This window comes from Anguilla anguilla, chromosome 12 (assembly GCF_013347855.1).
Source record: "Anguilla anguilla isolate fAngAng1 chromosome 12, fAngAng1.pri, whole genome shotgun sequence".
Classification (NCBI taxonomy): domain Eukaryota; kingdom Metazoa; phylum Chordata; class Actinopteri; order Anguilliformes; family Anguillidae; genus Anguilla; species Anguilla anguilla.
Genome location: NC_049212.1, coordinates 38,573,040 through 38,596,173, shown reverse-complemented (window position 1 = coordinate 38,596,173; position 23,134 = coordinate 38,573,040). Strand labels below are relative to the sequence as shown.

The window sequence follows — 23,134 nt, the reverse complement described above, 5'->3', positions numbered from 1 at the left end:
TGCAGAGTGCGTGAGCTCACAGGATGCTCAGATCTGCAGCTGCAGGGACTGCAGTAAATTTTAAACTTTTAAATTAAGGGTCAGGGCTCAAAAACATATTTAAGTAAAAGTCCCAATTCATACTTTTTCATGAAATGCAGATTATTTGTATTGGCTGAAATGATATAATCTTTTTTTTTTTTTTTACCTTAATACAGTTTGTGTTCTCGTTTGACGATCATGGGAAATCCACAGAGGAGCATAGTGGAACAGTGATAGTGACACCACTTCCAGCCTTGCATGGCCTGAAGTCCATCAGCCAATCAGTCAGTCAGACAGTGTTCTGCCACACAGGGGGGAAAAAAAAAAAAAAGCAAGACACAAACAAATGAGTAATGGCAGTAGCTTTATCACCACCGGGAACAATGCGTTTCCAGCCATTGACAATTATGGGAAATTGCTGAACGTTTAGCCGCAGCGGTGGCCTTAATGATTGGTGCTGGCAGGAAGCGCGGCCAGGTGGGAGTCAGCTGGCTGTGATGCGGGAAGGTGCCAGGGTCCCCGGCCAATCACGGGCTGGGAGACTGTGGGGGGGGATACCACACGCCATGTCCAGCACCCCTGGTGCGTTCGGCTGCACACCGTGAGGTCACACGGTGTCTCTGATTGGTCTGACACCCTTCTGCAGGTCAGGATTTATAAGCACTGAAGCTGTGAAGGAAGTTCTCATGTCAGGCAAAAAAGGTCATATTGTGTGTGTTTTTATGTCATATACATTAGATAGATAGATTGATTGATTGATTGATTGATTGTTCATTAGACACACAGTCTAAGGCTGGTGGAATTTGTTTTTGGTACAGTGTGTTATATTCTGCAGGACAATACATAAATGGACAACAGCAGACAATCCACATATTATCACGACACAATACAGGGGTACAGTCAACATATCAAGTACCTGGAAATAAATATTCAGTTAACATATATTCATGTTTTTTTTATTTTTGATAGAATGCAGGAAATTTGTAGGGTTTGGCAATGTGGACAGCAAGAAACTACATTTGAAAGTTTTATATTCAGTGGTATACTTCAGCATCATTACAATCTACAGTGAGCTTTTATGAACTGATAGAATTATATGCCTTATATATGCATCTGTATGCCAAAATTATTATTGTAAATTAGGCTTTTGTAAATTAATGTTTGAATGGTGGAATACTTTTTTTTTTTTTTTTTTGTAAGTTTGTTTAAAGACTGGCTGCAATTGCAAGTACTGTTCATTCAGTCTGTTTGAATGAATCACCGCTTACTCAAATGTGAAAACTGGGAAAGGCACATATTGCGATAGCGTGCTTTCGTTTTTAGAAAATATATCTTGTGGTTCTGTAAGCTTCGCTCTGCTATGGGGAGTCTGTTTAATATAAAAACAAGATATTCAACACAAGTTTATGTTGTCTTTGCTCAGTTCTCAGTTAATTAGATGTAGAAAATGCATGTTTTCAGATTTCAAATAATTGCCTTTCTGTTGCATTTGCTCACAGTCACATTTAAAATCATGTGCTGCTGACTTAACTGATTAAAACTCAAACCGTATTAAGGTTAGGTTTTTTTTAAGGCGAGCGTGATTTATCCTGCCCTGTCATCATTTTCGTGGTGAAACTTGTTCTTGCTCATCGCAGCGAGACTCGTTTTTGAACCCGACATCGGAGGAGCCCTTCCACCCTGTGGCTTATTGACCCGTTGTCTTACTGTAGAATTTCCATGTCTGTCAAATAAAAACTCAGTTTTTTAGATTTCAGTGCTGATTTATGAATAATAGTAATAATAATAATAATAATTATGATGATAATAATAATAATAATAATAATAATAATAAATAATAATAAATTGTATTTATACAGCGGCTTTCTAAACATGTATGTTGAATAAACTAGCATGCTGTATAATTGAGTGTGCGTTTAAAAAGATGAAATGAAAATAAAACTTTGTGAGAACTTATGTCTGAACCACAGAGATAAAGTAAAATGGAGAACTAGAGTGACGGGGTTAAAAGTTTTTTTTTTTTTTTAGGAAAATAAAAATAAATGAAATAAATGTGGGTCGCACCTCTCACAGCGTGCTCACAGTTCTGAATCCCCTGTGGAGGGGTAGCACTGCAGGGGCCAAAATTCGTGAAGGGTGCCGTGCATCCCTGATGGAGCGGGGATCGCATTTCCAGACAGTGAGCTGGTCAGTTTGGAGGGAAGGGGGGGGGACGGGGGGGGGATGTATTAAGTTGACGATGTTTCTCTGTGGAAGGCGTAGGAACTTCAGGTTGATTATGCCCCGTGCGTTTTGAGCTCAGTGTCCCATGGTACAGGACCCCCCCCCCCCCCCCCCCCCCCCCCCATTCGTGCAGCAGACCCTGTGATCTGCTCAGGCTGACACCCGTCCGTGCGCCCCCCAGGATAATGGGCTCTCCACCCTGGCACTGATCCCTCATGCCAGGCTATGTTAGAGGGCACCTCTTTCCTGGGGTACCCTCTGTGTTAAAGCTGGTGAATGATTTGGCAGGATGTCCCAGCAATGTACACACTTGTTTTGAGGAGAGACGATTTAAACTGCGCCTACAATATTTAGCATTATACCACCGCTTGCGCTGGCTTTCTCTTGGCCCAGAAGATACCACGTGCCACTCACTGCATTGTATCAGTAACAATATCTGAAGAAGGCATTTAAAAATGAGAAGATAAGAACCAATATGGCAGCAGTACAGTAATTCTGGGAGGCTGATTGTCTAATTCATTTGATTTCATTTGTTGTGATTAATTCTGAACTTATGACTTGGAGGGATTGGACACAGGATAAGACAATACAACCCCCCCCCCCCCCCCCCCCGCCCTGTTTCCTTGGGGGTTTTTGGGGGGGTGGGGGGTAGGGGGGGGGGGTGAGCTGCTAACAGTTAAAGTATTTCCTAATATGGGCCGTCTCTTTTACACACACGCCTCATTTTTCTTTTCTCTCTCTCTCCCGGTAGAAAGGGGGGCGGGGCCAGCCCTTTTAAAATGCAGTGATGACACAGGCACAACTCACTTCCTCATTAATTGGCTGAAACCAGTTCTCGCAGGAACTGCCGGTGATAAATGTGAGAGCCGTGCGGATTCATTCATTTCCCCCCGCGGCAGCGTCGGGCTTCACTACGGGGCTGCTCTACACGGGGGAAACTGAGCTCGCTCAGACTGCACTCGCTGAGCACTCAGCCCAGCCAGCAGCCTCCTCACTTAGGGGAACGGCTGTCACCACAGCCAGCCCATAACTTTTACCTCGCTTTTATTTTATTTTATTACTTTTTTTATTTTTTATTTATTTTTTTTTTACTTTTCTCCTGTCAGTCAGGATTAGCTGATTCCCAGCACAGCCCTCCTGGTTTCCATGGTAGCGAGCGTATGTTGGTGGGGCGGTACTTGAGGTGTTCACTGATACAAGCTGTATCAGAGTGGGGTCTCAGTTCTGTTATTTCCGGCTCGGGCCTTCGACTGGTGAGTAGTTCCAATGTAACTTTGCTGTGTGTGTGTGTTTCTCTCTCTCTCTCTGTCCCTCTCCCTCTCCCTCTCCCCCCCCTCTGCCTCTCTGGGACATGGCGCGTGTGTCAGTGCCGTGCCCTCGGTGGGGGCCTCTCTGCAGAAGCCCTTCCACGATTACCTGGAGGCTCAGCGCGCCAAACTGCACCACCGAGCCGGAGAGCAAACGCCAGCGGTGAGTACAGCGCAGCCGCCAGCCTCCGCTTCCTCTCTTCAGCCTCTCCTCTCCTTTCTTCTCCTCTCCTCTCTTCTCTTTTCCTCTCCTTTCCTCTCCTCTGTCCTCTCCTCTCTTCAGTTTCTCCTCTCCTCTCCTCTAATCTCCTCTTCCTCACTCCTCTCCTCTCTTCAGCTTCTCCTCTCCTTTCCTTTCCTCTCCTCTCCTCTGTCTTTCCTCTCCTCTACTCTACTGTCCTGCTCCTCTCCTCTCCTTTCTTCCCCTCTCTTCTCCTCTACTCTCCTGGCTCAAATACACATGTTCAGCATGGGGAAAAAGTGCTGACTCATTTAATGGTAACTTCACCTTATTTCATATAATGGATATTTTTTTGTTTTGCTATCTTATTATTTATGCTTTTGTGTGACCATGTTGAATGTAGGAAGTTATAAGGAGTTTTTCTATCAGGGGCGATGTATTGCTTTGTCATCAGATAATCAGAACTGTGATGTTCCAGGCTGTTGTATTCATGTGTGGTGCAGCTGTAGATGTACACAGATAAAGTTTACATTTATTTTGATTGTCGTTTTGGCACGTTCGTATCTTTGGGCACGGAACAGAAACGTCGATAGTGTGGTTTTCGTACCGTTGCGGAACAGTTAGTTAGACAAAAAAAAAGTGTAATATGCACAGGCATTTGCTCTTTCTCAGGACAGCTTTGTGAAGGAGCAGATTGTATAGTAATTATTTGGTCCTGATGTGGACAGCGTGTTCTCATTAGCGGTAATGCCCGTGCTTTCTTATCGCGGGTCACGCTAAGGCGTAGTGTAGCGAGCGGGCGGGCGGGCGAGCGCGGCTCCTGGCAGAGGAAGCGCTGGCGCAGCGTGGCGGGGCCGAGCCGGGGCCGGGCTGAATGTGGAAAGCATTGTGGGCCGCTTGCAGTGAACTCACTGAACCCGCTGCGGGGACAGAGAGAGAGAGAGAGGGAGGGAGAGAGAGAGAGAGAGAGAGAGAGAGAGGCCTGTTCGGGGCGGGCGGCGCGATTCGCCCAGTCACGCAGGCCCCCGTCCGCGCTCCTCTGACGGAGAGACTTCCTGTCTCGCGTGCAGTCGGGGAGAGAGAGAGAGAGAGAGAGAGAGCCAGCCCCCCCCCGCTCGCGGGAACGCCGCTGAGGGTTAATCCATCGCAGGCCGGAACAAAGGGAATGCCGGCTGCAGAGCGACCTCACGCGCTTCACTCCCCATTCATCTTCCCTCCGCTTTATGTTTCATTCATTTTTTTTACATTTTTTTTTTACATTTTTGTTTTATTATTGTTGTTATGGAACGACGAGGTCTTTTTACGGAAAGAAGATATTTTCGAGGCTCTTGCCAGAAAAAGCCAGTAACACGAACCCCCCCCCCCCCCCGGCACTTAAAAGAGAGAGAACTGAGAGAGCTCTTTAACTCCACAGAATAAAACGTCCCCGTGCCACGCAGAATAGCTTTTATGATATTAAATGCATTACAGCTCAGAAACTGTATCTGGCGTCTGCACATCGGGGCTGGAATGATCCCCTTTGATCTCTCCGTGTTCCAGAGGGTTCCGCGCAGTGACTAAATGTCTCCACCGCTCTCTCTCTCTCTCCCTCTCCCTCTCCACAGGGGGAAAACTGGCTGTCCTGGGTGTTTGAGAAGGTGGTGATCGTCATGGTGTGCTACTTCGTGTGCTCCATCGTGAACTCCATGGCGCAGAGCTACGCCAAGAGGACCCAGCAGAGGAAGTACGCCGAGGAGAAGACGCAGTGACGTCCCCAACCCTCCGGCGTCCGCGCGTTAGCGCGTTAGCACGTTAGCGCGTTGGCAACCAAACCGCAAAACTGACTCTTCCTGCCTTTTTTTTTTTTTTGTTTTTCGTTCTATAACAGAAGCTGAAGTTGCGAAACTGGTAATATTCTGAAAGTCTGGCTGTATTTATGTTCTGTCTTCTTTTTTTTTTGCCACTGGGTGTGTGCGCGTGTGTTAATTTGAGATCTGTTGTAATACCGATGTGAATGATACTCTAGTCATTAAGCAGTTTTCATCAGCAGCAGCAGCAGTCTGAAAGCTGGTTGCTGGCACGGGTACTTGTTGTTGCAAGGGCTTATGCAACATAGTGAGTGCTGCTTCCATTGAAGTGAACACGTAATTCTTAACCGGCAGACTTGATTTCTTTTACTTGATTATGATGTGCAACTGTAGGGATGAGTTTGGCTGATTTAGATAGTTGGCGCACTGTTCAGGTGTCACCTATGACCTTTCTTTTTCAGGGCTTAAATTCAGTTTTGATTAATTCCATTTATGTGTGTTTGTTATTCTGTTCTTCTGTCAGTCTCAACAGGATAGCAATAGAAAATCGGACAGACATGGTATTTATACAGTTTGCACATCCTGTAAATACTTTTGTTCTTGACCGTTCGGTTCAGTTGTTCGTTCAGTAATATTATAACATTTAATTTTGAATCTAAAAAAAAGAAGAAAAAAAATTAACTTTATTCATTCATTTGTAGTTGTACATACAGTGCTGCTATATTAATGTCATTTTTAACCTGTAAATTTCAACTGAACTTTGGTCAGAATTTATAAAATTGCCTGGATCAGTCCCTGTCTGGATTTGTCTTTTTGTTTTTTTACAAGCTGTAATGACAGGAAAAATTACAGATATAAATAGTAACTTACAGGAATTCTTTTTCGAATATCCGTAGAATGTTCAGTGACCTAACAGGCACAGTCATATCTCCGGATTCTCTGATCTTCGATGCTCAGCGGTGCGTGTGATTGACTTTAACAGGCAGCATGGATATCTTAGTACTTTCTTTCCCGTTGTATCAGAAAAAAGGTAAGTGTTTATGTTTGGTGCTTTCCCATCTTTGCCCATTACTACCAGAACTGTACTTAGGCAGTTTGGTTAAATGAAGGCTTGCATCTGGGTCCGGTTCATCTGGCTGAACGTCCAAGCTTGCGCCTCAGTCTTTCATGAGTGGCTGCACCGTGTGATGTCATCACTGCCGTCTGCTTGTTGGAATGTGACAGTTTTACGACCCGAGATTAGTTCGCCCTCGACCGCTTGCGAAAGGATCCCTTAACGTAACGAAGTTAATGTGTGTCATTAGCGTAGAAATCTGCGGGCAAGAGAACGTTTAAATTGGGTCTGTGACCTTGAATGAACCCCGAGCGAGAGCTCGTACGGGTGTTCCAACAGTAATGGGGAACGCTGCATCGATTCAATCTGCGTGGCTGGGCAAGGATTTTCCCTTACTTTTGACAAACCGTTGTAGATGGCTGGTGTGAGGTTTCCTGCCTGCGTGTGTGCGTGTGCGTGCGTGCGTGTGTGTGTGTGTGTGTGTGTGTAATCCATTCCCTGTTACTCGCAGCATGATCGTGTTCTATCCATGGCGTATTCCGATTTGACTGTCGCTCTCCCGTCCTGTCAGGTAGCTTATCAGACTGGTGTTGGCTGTTAAGTTGCAAGGCGACAACAGTCTGTAGGCTGTCTGACATTTTGGGCTCCTTCATCCTACAGGCTTCTCATTTTTTAATTAAATGTCACCCAAGTTCCCATTTTCAGTGTTTCAGCTGAGTGTTCAGGCTTCTTTGTTTTCACATGGGTAACGTTTTGAAGGCTGGGCTGCCAGAACTATTTTTTTATTAATTGTGGAGATACCAATGTTTTACTCTGTGTGTGTGTGTGTGTGTGTGTGTGTGTGTGTGTGTGTGTGTGTGTGTGTGTGTGTGTGTGTGTGTGTTCGCGTGCATGCGCCTGAGTCTGTGTTTGTGTGTGTGCACGTGAGTTTGTGTGCGTGCGTGTGTGTGTGAGTCTGAGTCTGTGCGTGCGCGTTTGTGTGTGTCTGTGTGTGTGTGTGCGTGTGCGTATCTCTGAATAGCCTTTCCAGGTATCATCACTCAGCAGTCACAGTACGTTCATTTTCTTGCCTAATTTCCCGTCTCTGATGCTCTGTGGTTTCGGTTGTTGTGGACACCACAGCGCATGTGTGCGTATGTTCTCTTCTCTTACGACAGATCCCCTACCTTGTGTACTATCTGTTCTCTTAACCGTCTTTTTTTTTTTTTTTGATTTTCCACTTGTAATACGTATCGAGTGACTCTTGGCGTGGCTTTCCGAGGCTCTAAACCAGCCCAGCCTGAGTGACTTAACCTTTGAAGAAATATGCTTTATGCTTTCTGGACAGCGAAGATGGGGAAACGTTTTAAAGTTGTGAAAGTTGTGGATGAATCGGGTATGGTCTGTTTTTTTTTTTTTTTCTCTTTGTTTTTGTGCCGGTTGGTTCGAGGAGTGTTTGTCTTGGCAGCTCACAGCACATTCTGTTCTACAGCAGAGATCCCCTCCGTGCTCCTCCTAATCTGTTCCTGTGCGTATGTGCAGGCACGTGTGTGTGCGTGCGTGCGTGCGTGTGTGTGCGTGCGTGCGTGTATGTGTGAGTTTCAGAGTGTTCATGTTTGGATGTGCGCACTGTTTGCTGTAACTCGTATAAATGCATTTACCCACATCTTCCCTTGAATAAACAGTTACTCAGTACCTGTGGTGACCTGGTTTTCATTTCCAGTACTGTGACCACGCGGGGACAGGGAAGCGTGTTGCCGATGGTGGGCTGTAAGATGGAGGAAACCGTCTTAAGCCCTAACCCCCTAACTGCATCTGTGCTGGCGTTTCAGCTTGAACCTTTGGCCGTGGGAGGGAGGGATGTAGGATGAGAGCATTGTTTTGTAGTGTGTGAAAGTATGGGGTTGTAGCTTTAGACCTTTGAGCACCTTTAAAATGACTGAAACCATAACTCGTACAATACAGATGGATCGCTGAAGGGTTATGGGCTCATTTCCAGGTTGAGGGTTTTTAAAAGAGTCTAGTTAATAAAGTACATCATGTTCAGGAAACCATTTTGAGGGATGGTTGAAGGTAATTTTGTTTTGGGAAAATACTTTGTCCATCAGTGTAATGTAATCTGTTGACAGACCAGAACCACATTTCCATAAACACCAGTGCCGAATCGTACATGGAGCAGCTGACAATTTAAGTAAAACTGCAACACGTACATAAGACTTTCAAATCCCCAGAAGATACATTCAATATCGCCACATTTCCATTCATACATTCCCTGAATTTAAGTCACTTTAATTTCACATATTCTGCAAAATTCCAAATGGAAGCGAGTGGGTATATTGATATGAAAGTTTAAAAAAAATAAAATAAAAAACATTTAAAAATACTTTGACTCAATACAAAAAAAAAAAGAAAAAAAAACTGAGCAGCATGTGCATTCCGGAAAATGGAAACAACTGTAATTATAAAAAATAGCCAATTGGCAGGGTTAACACGCTAATCAACCATTCTGACACCGGGGGACGCTGTTCCAAAATCAACATGGTGGAGGTGGAGACTCCCCAACCAATGAGAAGACACAGCTTTTGATATTTACAAGGAACAAAAAGTTACTTGAGGTACACGGCCAGCATTTGCAGATTAATCTGGTAGGTTTTTTTCTAGATGAATGGAGATACTGTGTTATTGCAAAGAGCACACTCGCCAAAACTCCAATAAAGCCAGTATACAAAACCTTTTGTTCCAGAGAATTGAGCATTTCAGTGAATTACAAGGCGTGGATTTGCATAGTCTGTGATTGGGCAGTTCACACCTATTTGGCTGACATTTACCTGCTGGATGGCTTCGCCTCTCTCTCCACTTCTAAGCCACACACTGTGCACGTGGCGATGTTATCACTGTTGTACGCACTGAACCAATACCAATCGGGATAGGTTTAGGCATAGACCAATCAGCACTGGAAACCAGAAACAACAAATAATGTGAACAGAAGAGTGTGTCATTCAATCTCTCAGTCAACCCTGCAAAAATCATTTACCTGAGCGGGAGGAACTACAGGTGGTATGGGAATTCTGGAAGTGGTAGAACACCCTTTGCAGATGATCCAGGATGTACATGCACATTTAACACCCAGACTGCGCGATGTTTAGCAACAGCCAGCGCTGATGATTTAAAAATGTTTTACAACAGAAAGACGAAAATGAAATAGATTTTTTTTTTTTTGGAAGTTATTCAGGGAAAACCCCTAGGCTGCACATTAAGCTGCATCTAAATCTTTTACAGGAAATTATTGAAACCTGCCTTTTCAAGAATTTTACACTCACGCAGATAATTCAGCTTTCATCAGAGCCATCCCAGTTTTTTTTACCAGTTACAGAGCAACAGGCGCTGATTGGCTGGCATTACTGGAGCAAAGAGCTGAAAATCTGGCCGTCTGTCGTCAGTTTACCTATTACCAAAAAGTTCAGGTTTTCCACCATAAATAAAGACTTTGTGATCCCGGTCTCCCTGGTGCTGTTGTGACACAGTCCCTCCCCTCTCACACTGTATATCGCCCAGCAGGAAAAGTAATACCACTATAAAAAGGTGGAAAAAGTGAGCAACGGCTTATTTTCTTTCTTTCCGTCCTTCCACGGCTGGTTCGTTTGCCGGTAAGCTCGGAGGGACAGTGAAGCGAATCCCCTCGCTCAGACCTCGATGAGCGTCGACCTTTTCCATCTTTACCAGAAGCGCACGCAGACATTCGGCGGTAAAAAAAAAAAAAAAAATTTTTTTTAAATAAATAATTTTGCGAAGAACACGGTGAGGTTGCCACAGAAACCGCCATCTTGCGGTGACGTCAACATTGGCATCCTGTCCCAGCAGGGTTAGAACACCGCAGCCTGGTTTCTCAGAGGCCCCGCCTCCTGTGCTGACTCGGCTGCCTAAGAACACACCACGCTTACTCATTTAGCAGACGCGTTTATCCAGAGCGACGTACAAAAAAGTGTGCCCGTCGTGGTCATTGGAACAACTGCGAAACACAGGTTCAATAAGTACTACAATGCTAATTTCGTACAGCTACTTATAGCCAAGAACACAGTTCAGTTCACACAGTGAACAGTATTCTGACCTAACTTACGTTAAGCCAAGAGGAACAAGCTACAATAGGGCGAAGGGAGAAGAACAAGCTACAATACTAGGACAAATACAAAATTACAAAAAGTGCTGGAATGGGGGTACATGTAACATGAGTGTCATGAAAAGGGGATTTGACACCTCTGTGCCCTGCACTGGTGCTGGCTAGCCGACTCGGTTTGAGCTGGACAAGGCCATCGCAGAGGACCCATGTACCATCAGGTCAATGGTGCATTATGCCTTGTGCTGTTATGGTGCATTACTCATACCATGTATCACGGTCCTAGGCTGGTAAGCAATAGCTTACATTTAGTGATTCACTGATATCGCACTTGCGTTCGCTGGTCTGGGAATGTTGCTTTGCCAGGTTTGGCCCTGTTGTGCATGTGACTCTAGATGGTGGATGCCACTTATGTTCGCTTCACTTGTTAAGTTGCTCTGTACAACAGCGTCTGTTAAATGACAGTAATGTAATGTACTGGTCGGGGGGGGTATTGCCACTTGGCCTAATTTGAAAAGCAAACCAGAGCAGAGTGTTGAGGTCGGGGGGTGGGGGTGGGGTGGGGTGGGGGGGGGAGTTGCATCATCTGTGAACTACCAGAGAAGTGTACAGTACGGAGGAGTGCCTAAGCCCTGGCCACAGGGTTCAGGATGACATCATCGAAGCGGCAGGGGCCGGCAGTGCTGGCGACGCGGAGGGTGGCTCGGCCGTGCCCCGATTGGTTGACCTTCTTTCCGTTGTGTCTGGCGGTCGGGCCGGGATGACAGGGACGGAAACGGCTCTCATGACTGTTCCGACCGGACTCCGCCCCCTCCCGCTGCAGCAGGCGCGTCGCGCGTTCTCACCATCGCTGGGAGAGGAAAAAAAAAAAACTACGGTCACGGCACGATGTGTCATCGGCTGTGCGCTGAGCTAGCGCTGCTGGGAAGAGCAGCAGCTTGTGCCGTCTCTGCCTCGCTGACACCCTGTTTTTCAGAAGAAAGGAGGAGGAGAATTGTTTTTATTAAGGGTCCTGAGTAAAGGAGAGGAATACGAGGCAAGCTGAATGAATTTGTTCTCAACTCTGAAAGCAAAGACAAGAATGAATGGGGGATAATGGGGGAGCTCCCTTACGATGTCAATCAAACCAATCGAAAGGCTTTCTCTCCAAAGAAAGACACTGCGATTGGTTCACATAAGTGAATCATTTAAAACACCCAAACCAGTTATTATTTTCAACACATAAGGCCACACAATACTACAGGAGAGCTAGTGCGTGGGGTGGGGGAGGGGGGGGGGTTTCTCTCCCTGACAACATACTGACGCTTCACCTGAGTGGAACAAGTCACCTCTGCCCTGAACTCCCAGAGACAGTGAGCAGAAGCCATCGCCCAAACTGGCACCGGGACCCGCCACTGAGCCCGTACAGACTGAGCCACACAGGAGCAGACACATTAGTAATGGTAAATAGCGCTTATATAGCGCTTTTATCCAAAGCGCTTTACAATTGATGCCTCTCATTCGCCAGAGCAGTTAGGGGTTAGGTGTCTTGCTCAAGGACACTTCAACATGCCCAGGGCGGGGTTTGAACCGGCAACCCTCCGACTGCCAGACAATCGGTCTTACCTCCTGAGCTATGTCGCCCCTATGTCTTCCCACATGATGGCGGTATGAGGGGGCCAGACGATCGGCAGCAACAGACCCTCCAGACTGTGGGTAGGCCACATCAGTAAGAACTCTCATACTCACAGTCAACAGCAAGTGGCATGCCAGCATGTTCACATTCATAGTAGTGCTGATGTGAGTGGTCTACTGCCCACTACTGGCTACTGCCCACTGCCTACTACTGTCTACTGCCCACTTCTGGCTACTGCCCACTACTGTATACTGCCCACTACTGTCTACTGCCCACTACTGGCTACTGCTCACTACTGTCTACTGCCCACTACTGGCTACTGCCCACTACTGTCTACTGCCCACTACTGGCTACTGCTCACTACTGTCTACTGCCCACTTCTGGCTACTGCCCACTACTGTATACTGCCCACTACTGTCTACTGCCCACTACTGGCTACTGCTCACTACTGTCTACTGCCCACTACTGGCTACTGCCCACTACTGTCTACTGCCCACTACTGGCTACTGCTCACTACTGTGTACTGCCCACTACTGGCTACTGTTCACTACTGTCTACTGCTCACTACTGTCTACTGCCCACTACTGGCGACTGCCCACTACTGGCTACTGCCCACTGCCCAGCACACATCAAGTCTGAACTGAGGAGGGAGAGGGCGTACGTGCTGAGCCGGGCCTGGAACACCAAGCCCCTGCTCGCAGCTTTTAGGAACGGCCTGAAATGCTTTCTGCATTCGCAAAGGATCAGAAACAGGAGCGCCGCTGCCAACATTAAATGGGACGCCACTCAAGACGTTTTGTTAAGGAGCGACAGAGGTGGTCTTTGGCAGCAAGCGGAGGGAGAAAGAAAACATGTTTTTGTCCCAGAGCACAGCGGGAGGCTGACATAAGAAAGGAGAATCTCTGAGTGAAAATCTACTGCGTCAGTCTCTTAAGGTCCAGGGAGGCTGAAGGAGCAAACTTCTGGGCCTGGCCCCCATCCGCACCGGCGGTTTAACTCTCACACACAGAGCAGACTACACGAGTGCATGATGGGATAGGCGGAATCGCTCAAGCCCTCGGTACACAACGCAGATCATTTCACATCAACGCTAAACATGGTCACTTCTGTCAGGTAGAGACCCACTCTGACACAAACTATCCCAATTAAAATACATACAAATCAGTAAAAAGAATTCTGTGTAGAATTAACTACAGTATGTGGTGAAAAACCAAAAACCGTCAAACATTACCCACAATGCAATGTTGTATTAGCTGTAGGTTGCCACTTGTTGGCACTGAATTCTCAGAACTCCAGCCAGACCCACTCTGCTGAACCACATCCCCCAAGAGCCCCCACTTCTGCTGCCTTAGAGAACAGGAAGTGAAATCGCACTTCTCCATCTGGACACCATCTCTGATTGATTTGATCCCATTCAAATTTCTCAGCTGTCCTCATTTCTCTTTCCAACTGCAAAATTCACTGAAACAGACTACCGGGAAACGTATTTATTCAAGTGTCAGTGCAAAATATTAAGTTTTTATCATGTGTTTTTTTTAATAAAATCTTAATTTGCAATAATTTATCAAACTTTTAAGCAAAAAACACTTTCTTCCACAAAACATGTTCAATAAGCACACATACAAATATTAGATATGCAGTCTGCCAAATGCACAAATGTAGAAAATATAAACAGGGTTACGACATCTCTATTTGCGTCACAGAAACAGAGTACAGGATAGTCTGGAAACGGAAAGCCCTGTCTGCAGACAGCAGCCAGTGTGTCAGAAGCAGAAAATCCCATGCGTGATTTACTCCTCTGGTTTAGGCTGAGCACTCAGTATGAGAGCTTCAGTTCCAGTCTGCAGTCGTACGCAGTGACACGCTGCCTTCATCCAGTAGGGTAAACGTGGTCCTGGACCAATCCGTGCCAGCACGTCTCCACTGTCCAGTCAATGCCACAGGTTCTGATTACAGGTGTCTGTAGTTTGATATGACATGCTAAAGAGGTTCTGATTACAGGTGTCTGTAGTTGGATATGACCTGCTCCACAGGTTCTGATTACAGGTGTCTGTAGTTAGGTATGACCTGTTCCAGAGGTTCTGATTACAGGTGTCTGTAGTTGGATATGACCTGTTCCACAGGTTCTGATTACAGGTGTCTGTAGTTGGATATGACCTGTTCCAGAGGTTCTGATTACAGGTGTCTGTAGTTGGATATGACCTGCTCCACAGGTTCTGATTACAGATGTCTGTAGTTGGATATGACCTGCTCCAAGCAGGTGAAGCTGTCCAGGAAGTCCTCCTCTGCGATTCCAAACTTGGTGTACTGATGAACGTACGCCCTGCAAAGCCAAGAGCAAACACCTCAGGAGTGGTGACCTCTGACCCCTAACCAAACGGGCAGCTGTGTGTAGCAGTGGTTAGAATGCGGGACTCTGCAAGAAACCGCAAGTCTGGCCAAGGAGTTTCAGAACGCTTGAGTTCACTGTGAGAGCACAGAAATAGCACACACAGTGTACTCAGGAATCACCACAGAGCACACACTGCGCTTGGCTTGTATTTCAGTCCCAAGGTGCCACCATTTTGCTGGAATTAACAGTGGTGAGATAAGATAAGATGAATGGCTGCATTACGTGTGAGCACAGGCCAGCAAGCACTCATAAAGGCATCCTCTCTCCCACAAAATCAAACCCAACTTGAACGGGTCAAGGTACATAACAGAGCAGGTCTACAGGGGCCAAATTCATAACTGTGGAAAGGGAGGAAATGGGTGGACAAATTTGAAAAGTTTGAGTAGAACAGACCTCGTGAAACACTGTGTTCTGCACACTTGACCATGACTAACCTTAACAGTGTCCAATGCACATTTTTTTTAATGTTCTACGAGCAACATTTTTTTTCAGAACAAACCTGAGAAGACACAGCCAATGTGGGATACTCCAAGCAGAAATGTACCGGCTGAATTTGTATTTATTTATTTATTTACTTTTTTTTTTTACCAACTATTATCCTATTTTAAAGTATCACCCCATGACAATTACACCACAGAGCACTTGCATTTCGACATGCTAAATCACACATTTTACATTTTAAACCAAAGGCAATAATCTGAGGCTGCTGATTGGCTCATCCTGTCACACGGCCTGGTATGGAATCTGGACTGTACCAGTGTAATAAGCTGCAATACACTGCTTATTACAATGCTAATTATGGCTTAGCCTAACCAAGTTTCACAGGTGCACAGTACGCTCATTCAGGTGTCTGGAATGTTATTGATTGATTTGAAGTGCGCTGCATTATGGGACGGTGGAACACCCCTGCGACACGCGCTCACCTGGATGCAAACATGTTCCACGCCTTGCCCACCATCAGGTCCAGGGGCTTGAGCAGAGACTGGCTGTTGCTGACCAGAGTCGCTGACTTCTCGTATCTGTTGAACGGAAGCGGCGATCTCCAAGTGCTGAAGGCTCCCTCTGGTGGTAACCAGGGGGAATACAGCGCAGGGTCCATAAAGCCACCTGCATCCCAAAATATGCAGATGCATGCATAAACTCAGGAATGAGACGACAGGAGCACGTTTTATTAATGAAAATATGTTGCTAAAAATATGAATTCATAACTCATAACAGCTATCCTCTGTGTGTACCGCTGGCACCCTGATAAGCAGGGATATCTCAGATTTGATCAAATGCTCACGCAGGGCTCTACACAGGTCATCATTTTTCTAACTAAATGAGTGCTCTGATTACCTACAAACTAGATAGTATCTGACACCATTAGATAAAGCCTAGTCTTGAAAATCCCCAGAGTTTCTGCCTTTACTACGTGACCTGGCAGGCTATTTCACACAGTGACTCTCTACTCTCTGCACAAAAAAATTCTACATGATGTCTGTACAGAATTTACCTTTCGCTATTTTCCATTTATGTCCCCTGGTTCTACTATGAGAACTCAACCCGAGTTCCACAGCAGTGCGGTGCTGGTGACATCCCCCATCCGGCCCCTGTTATCCGGGATGAAGCAGGAACAGAGCCACTCACATGCACTGGCACTGGAGACATCCTTGCCTCGTAGTATCAGGAGGTTGGCCAGGGACCTGTTGAAGCCGCTGGGTCTCTCTGCAGTCCCCTGTCCCACAGGCGGTGCCCGCACCTGCCAGTCGATACCTGCAGGGGGCGCACTGTCACCTTAACAGGAGCAGCACGAGCTGGACCAGCACAGGAATCCACCCCTGGCCAATCACACACACAAACTACAGGCTAATCAGCGCTCGGACAAAGACGACGGGTTGATGCACAGCATGATTTTGAAAAGCAAATTACAGGCTGAACGATTGTTAGTGATATGTGTATGTTTATATTTAATGTTTATATTGTAATGTATGAACTGTGAATGTGAAATATGAGATGTCTTGTTTTTCTTAATGCAGTAGGATCTCTCTGATCCAAGACAATTTTCTCCCTTGGGAGATAATAAAGTAAACCTTAACCTTAACCCTAACCCTTCTGTTTAACACTGCACGGCCCGGTGAACGTGTGACACTCGCCTTCCTCCATCTTGGCGCTCGTGATGAGCATCTGGCGCAGGTGTTTGAGCAGGCCTGGCCAGGTGAAGGCGCTGTAGGCCTGGGAGGAGCTGGGCATCTGAGGAATACTGCACACGCTCAGCAGCCTGTACTCAGGGTGGCACACCAGGCCAGCCGTCAGCTCACCTACACACACACACACACACACGCAGAAAACACCAAGTTTTAACAGAATCTGTACTCAGGGTGGCCCACCAGACTGATCAGCCCCCGACCCCCCCATGTCAGTACAGCAGCCTGGTGTGTACGTGCCTGCTCTTTATGGACACACACAGTGGTGCTCACCCATGGGGTTCCTGCTCTTTAACACACTCAGTGCTGCTCACCCATAGGGTCCCTGCTCTTTAACACACTCAGTGCTGGTCACCCATAGGGTTCCTGCTCTTTAACACACTCAGTGGAGCTCACCCATGGGGTTCCTGCTCTTTATGGACACACTCAGTGGAGCTCACCCATAGGGTTCCTGCTCTTTAACACACTCAGTGCTGCTCACCCATGGGGTCCCTGCTCTTTAACACACTCAGTGCTGCTCACCCATGGGGCCTGCTCTTTATGGACACACTCAGTGGAGCTCACCCATGGGGTTCCTGCTCTTTATGGACACACTCAGTGGAGCTCACCCATGGGGTTCCTGCTCTTTATGGACACACTCAGTGGAGCTCACCCATGGGGTCCCTGCTCTTTAACACACTCAGTGCTGCTCACCCATGGGGTGCCTGCTCTTTATGGACACACTCAGTGCTGCTCACCCATGGGGTTCCTGCTCTTTATGGACACACACACTGCTGCTCACCCATGGGGTTCCTGCTCTTTAACACACTCAGTGCTGCTCACCCATGGGGTCCCTGCTCTTTAACACACTCAGTGCTGCTCACCCATGGGGTCCTGCTCTTTATGGACACACTCAGTGGAGCTCACCCATGGGGTTCCTGCTCTTTATGGACACACTCAGTGCTGCTCACCCATGGGGTTCCTGCTCTTTATGGACACACTCAGTGCCGCTCACCCATGGGGTTCCTGCTCTTTATGGACACACACACTGCTGCTCACCCATGGGGTACCTGCTCTTTAACATACTCAGTGCTGCTCACCCATGGGGTTCCTGGTCTTTAAGGACACACTCAGTGGAGCTCACCCATGGGGTCCCTGCTCTTTATGGACACACTCAGTGGAGCTCACCCATGGGGTTCCTGCTCTTTATGGACACACTCAGTGGAGCTCACCCATGGGGTCCCTGCTCTTTAACACACACAGTGGTGCTCACCCATGGGGTTCCTGCTCTTTAACACACACAGTGGTGCTCACCCATGGGGTTCCTGCTGTACTGGCTGTGTGTCTCGTCCGTGAGGGCGGGCTGCAGCACGCCGCCCAGCTGGTGGGCGATGACCTTGTTCACGTCGCCGAAGGAGATGTGCTTGATGTTCATGAGCTGGGCGCAGATCCTGTGCACCGTGTCGTTCTCGTGCACCAGGACGGCGTCGGAGCACTGGTACAGGCGAGACAGCGTGAGGACCGAGTTGTAGTTCTGCACGATCACCTGCAGGGGGACAAGTAAAAATCAATAACCATCATTACATTGCGTTACATTTATTTGGCAGACGCTTTTATCCAAAGCGACGTACAATAAGTGCATACCAAAGGTCACTGGAACAACTACAAAACACAGGTCCCATAAGGTACAATATAATAATTTTGTACAGTTATTCGTAGCAATAGGTTATTCAGGCCAACCTCACTGCTTAAATGACTAAAGAAAGCTGGGGTTAGATACAAGCTTTCTTTTCCTTCTAAAATGGCAATTATATTTTCTTTAAAAATATGATTTAATGAAAGTATGAAGAGCTGTACAGGTAACATGCGGAAGGAATACACTGTGGATTCTCTGAGCACTGTGCCCCTCACCTCTCCGGTGCCATAGGGCCAGGTCAGCTGGTTCAGGATGAAAGAGTGCGGGTACACATCTCTGAGGCACTGGGTGACGTAGGTGCCCACTCCAGACCCCGTGCCCCCCGCCACGCTCATCAAGGTGAGGATCCCCGCCAGCCTATCACAGCGCTCCACCTCTCTCCGCACGAGGTCCGCCACCGCCTCCTCGTGACGCGGCCCGTGGACACAGAACCTGTGAACCGCAGCACACGCTTTGGCAGGGCTTCAGAGCCGGAGCTTGTATCACATGCACTGATGAGGCTTCAGAGCCAAGTTCATATCACATGCACTGATGAGGCTTCAGAGCCAAGTTCATATCACATGCACTGATGAGTCTTCAGAGCCAAGTTCATATCACATGCCCCTGTGCTTCAGAGCCGGAATTCACCTGTGACAACGAATTTATGACAGCTGTGTTTGCTGCCTTGCTTCCATACCCAAATTGCCTAGCATGTATAATTTTGGGCTGGTGCAATCTCTGGGGAGTTCTTTAAGAAATGGTGTAGAAGAAGCCATTGGTTCTAATAGCGTGACCATTCTTTTTTTTTTAACCAATGAAAGTATCCCCTTTTGTGTGTAATGCGGGGCATGGATAAATACTGAGAGGATGGTCTCTCACCAGGAAACTGAACATGGCTAGGTGATGTCATTCCTTACCCGTTCGCCCAGTTGTTTCCTGAGCCCTGCTTCTGACAGAAGAATGACTGATCGCCATACTTCCACCGGCCAGACTTGGCAGCTGTTGCCATGGCCTGAGTGATCACCTTGGGCTCCATGTCAATGAGCACTGCGCGGGCAGACAGCTCTGTGCAGAGAAAACATCCAGGACAGAAGTGATTAATGAGGAAACACGTAGGGCCTGTGCATTTTACGGCGGATACGCAACAAGCAACAATTTAAAACGTACAAAATTACAAGTTACACTAGTTAATTTTCTATTAATTTTTCTTAAATAATGACCTTCTCGTGTCTCTGTGCATCCCTAAGCTAAAGCTGTTCCTATAATACAGACAGTTGGTTAAACTGCTGCACTCTTAAAATAAAAGTAAACCCATTTTAAGGGTGGATAGTTTTTTCCTTATTTTTTTTAAAAGAACACTCAGCCACACTGTAAATCATGACACTGTACCTCCCGTTATGGACTCGTTGAAGAACCTTTCCTGACTGCAGGCATGGTACGCTTTTCCTTGGGCACTGGGTTTATATTTCTGCGCGTCGTTCGTGTCGCTGCTGATAACATCGAACAGCTCCTGACCGACCTGGTTACCACACTGCCCCAGCTGAACGGTCACGATCGACATATCTGCGGCTCCGACTCTACAAGAACAAAAACAGAAAAGAAAAAAAAAAACACTAAAAATTCACCTTGACGTTAGAGACGTAGCAAGAACAAACAAAACGCATTTTTATGTAATGTTGCTGAAAATGATATTGCTCTCTCAAGTGCACGCCGAAGACTATCAAATTAGTTAACATTACCTATTAGAAGCTAGGCAGCGATTAATAATTGAATAAGATGGACAAATAATGTCGCATCGACTTGCAAGATTGCATTGACTTCACTACCTTTAGCTGTGGAATAACTATCGCTGTAGAAAGTAGAGACTGTTTCGACCGTTTCGACTCAAGGCTCTGAATAGCTGGACAGCCATAAAGTTAGCCTAGCTAGCAAGCAAAGCGGATCTAAAAGTTAGTAAAGCTAACTTTACTAAAACGTCGGTGGAGTTCGTTAAACTTTAGCTACAGTTAGCTAGCTACGTTAGACTAGCTAGACAACCGACGTTAACTAGCAAGCAAACACAGATTATCCAGCAAAGTAGTTAGCTTGCGAACTCCCCATTATGAAAAAGCATTATCAATAGTATGCATCGGCAGTGTATATACAGGCCCTGGTTCCGTTTAACCGATAACTGGCTGGCATATTAGCTAAATTCGCTAGTCAGCTAGCACAAATTAACTGACACTTTCACTTTGAAAGGCTGCGCGCTTGGGACTTCTGAACAGTCTGCGTCTGCGTCAACACAGGTCTGACGTAAGTTTCTGCGCAGACGATGCGGAAAACTATGGGAATGGGATAACTGGTAAGTTCTCAAAATAAGCTATTGTATGGCTCCAATTGTACTATACTAATTATAATCGTTATGTGTCGTTACGATTAAATTATTCTTGCACCACTTAATATTCAAGCAAAGAAATTGATTTAAAAAAATATTGAGCAACAAGTGACATACAACTGGAGAATGACTGGAGTGGTAAATAAAATAGGGAATGTTCTCCAGTTGGCCGAAGAAGAGCAGGATTTTTCACTAGGAAGGAAAACCCCTCTCACAGGTTGCACTACAGAATATGGGTTGCACGTTTGCATGCACTTCGCACTCTTTGAGAAGCTGCTACCCATCTTACCATTAAGACCATTGCTCGCTTGAATAGCAATCTGTATTTCTCAGGATACAAGACAAGAGGGTGTAAAGACTGTCTTCAATTTGGAAAAATAAATAAATAAATAAAATGTCTAGCTACATGCATATCTCACGGTGTACAAAAAATCCCCCCTTTAATTCTTCATGTCATGAATCCCCCCAAGCAATTTGAGGTTGATGTTTATATTCCACTCCGCAACAGCACCGTCCAACAAATGATTAATTTAATTCCAAATAAAATCCCATGTCACGTTATCAAATAAAATATATATAAAATATTTTTATTCTGTAAACACTAACCACTTAGTCAAGTTCTTCCTTTGCTCTGAAGGAAACTGCTGTGCTGTTATGTCCCAAAGGTGTCACTAGGTGGCAGTAATGCACCAAGCGAGAATTGGGAATTCAGATCACCAAAGATTTGGAAAATGAATGCGTCAATCTGAAATGCATTGGAGCGACATCTATGCGGTTGAGAGACCTGACAGAATTGTGGGAAAGCATTGGTCAATTAGTCTTAATTTGCCTAGATATTCAAACATTGATGGCTTGAGAACAAGATTTTGATGTTTTTTTTCCAGGAATACAAAACATGATGCATTTTTAGTTGCAGGCACTGTAGCTTAAACATTACTGATTAATTTATTATTATTATTATTATTATTATTATTATTATTAAGTAAATCCTTTTTTTCCTGAAGCAAGGTAAAGGACCTTGAGGTGCAATAGCTTCCCACTTGGGTTGTGAGTCTCAGCTATAAACCCAAGAAGTAAGTTCTCCTTGCCAGTACACGGTTGAAATGATTTTTAGGGGGAAAAATAATCTAATCCGTAAAATCATTGATAGTTCAGCTATTTTGGCTGAAAATGCATATAATTGAACAGCAAAGAGAAGCACCATGCGCAGAAGCTGCATGTTTTTAAATGTGTTCCCCAAGTGACAGGCCTTGATGACAAGGCTAATGAAGGTGCTGAGTGACACCTGGGCTGATGACCAATCAGCCTTTCTAGTTTATTGTGTAGTTCAAACTGCCTCTGTCCATGGTCCTGGAGGCTTTTCAGCCAATAATAACATGTTGGAGACCAAAACAGTAGCCCTCCTTTCCACATTTCAAAACGGAGGCCGCAATGAATCAAGCAATTATTTCCTGCCAACAACATGTCAAATTGCAGCAGATTTATTCCTCTTTCATTACATTACATTACATTACAGGCATTTACCTCCCCACAGGTCCACTAAACCTGTTGATTGGTAGATTGGTAGCATGCCTCACATTTTTGTGGTGGGGTACTTGGCATTTGGATATTAAATTAGCCGTTTCTAATTCTGTGTTTTCATCGGCAGGTGTTTTACAGTCAGGACAGCGTGCTGAGCCCCCTTAGATTTTGGGTTCCAGAACCTGTCACTTTCAACGATTTTTGGGGGCAGGGCCGTTGCACCAGCCTAGATCGGCCTAATCAGATCACTCCGCCTGCAAATGAGGCCAATTAGACAGTCTTCTCGCTGTGCTGTCCTACTTCGCAGAATATTGGCACTCGGGGACAGTATCTGTGTTACCCTTAGAACATCGCTGCAGGCCCTGGAGCAGGCTTCCGGTTATTACATGGAGGGCCTCCGTCTGTCCCGAACACGGTCTTCAGTTGCCCTGTGAAGAACCCTGATAGATCTGCCCATTTTTTAAGTCCTCGCTGCCACCCGCGGTTGAGGAGGAAGTTGCTTGTGAGTGACGGCCATTAGTGGCAGTTAAATAGAGCACCTCCTTGAGCCCAGCTTTAGCGTGGCTCAAAATAAATTGCTTCTGAGGGGCTGGCAGCTCCTATTAAAGTACAGCCAAATATATTTCCCCGTCCTCCAGGGATTTAGGTTTTTGGGCACACAAACCTACTTAAGCTAAAACTCCTCTTGCCAAGTTTTGCGAGCATATAGACTCTCCACAGTAATGT

General features: G+C 46.1%; 2 protein-coding genes across 5 annotated transcripts in view; one reads left to right on the top strand and one right to left on the bottom strand.

The window, feature by feature from the left end:
- vmp1 (vacuole membrane protein 1) overlaps nt 1–6,312 on the top strand; it is a 40,502-nt gene extending 34,190 nt beyond the window's left edge. For all 3 annotated transcript variants that reach the window (XM_035385357.1, XM_035385358.1, XM_035385360.1), the window contains 2 exons: nt 3,612–3,714; nt 5,337–6,312. In XM_035385357.1, coding sequence (XP_035241248.1) covers nt 3,612–3,714; nt 5,337–5,480 — 247 coding nt within the window. In that variant the 3' untranslated portion in view covers nt 5,481–6,312. The remainder of the gene's footprint in view (nt 1–3,611; nt 3,715–5,336) is intronic.
- A 7,441-nt stretch (nt 6,313–13,753) lies between these two features.
- Nucleotides 13,754–20,720, bottom strand: tubd1 (tubulin, delta 1). Of its 2 annotated transcripts, none has more exons than XM_035383922.1 (9): nt 20,253–20,720; nt 19,903–20,088; nt 19,431–19,578; nt 18,750–18,966; nt 18,153–18,384; nt 16,809–16,973; nt 16,303–16,428; nt 15,597–15,780; nt 13,754–14,604 (listed from the first exon to the last, which is right to left on the bottom strand). In XM_035383922.1, exons 2-9 carry the CDS (start codon nt 20,072–20,074, stop codon nt 14,502–14,504), a joined length of 1,347 nt encoding a protein of 448 aa, XP_035239813.1. In that variant the 5' UTR covers nt 20,075–20,088; nt 20,253–20,720; the 3' UTR covers nt 13,754–14,501. The 2 variants fall into 2 exon arrangements, with proteins under 2 accessions (XP_035239813.1, XP_035239812.1); XM_035383921.1 differs by having other exon boundaries at nt 20,340–20,720.
- Between the last annotated feature and the right edge of the window lie 2,414 nt (nt 20,721–23,134).

Excerpts from the sequence above, each read along its gene's own strand:
- tubd1 (XM_035383922.1), bottom strand. The coding sequence starts at position 20,074 with ATGTCGATCGTGACCGTTCAGCTGGGGCAGTGTGGTAACCAGGTCGGT. Across the intron at positions 19,579-19,902 it reads CAACGAGTCCATAACGGGAG|AGCTGTCTGCCCGCGCAGTG; the intron begins GTACAGTGTCAT and ends TTCTCTGCACAG. Across the intron at positions 18,385-18,749 it reads GGCCCTATGGCACCGGAGAG|GTGATCGTGCAGAACTACAA; the intron begins GTGAGGGGCACA and ends GTCCCCCTGCAG.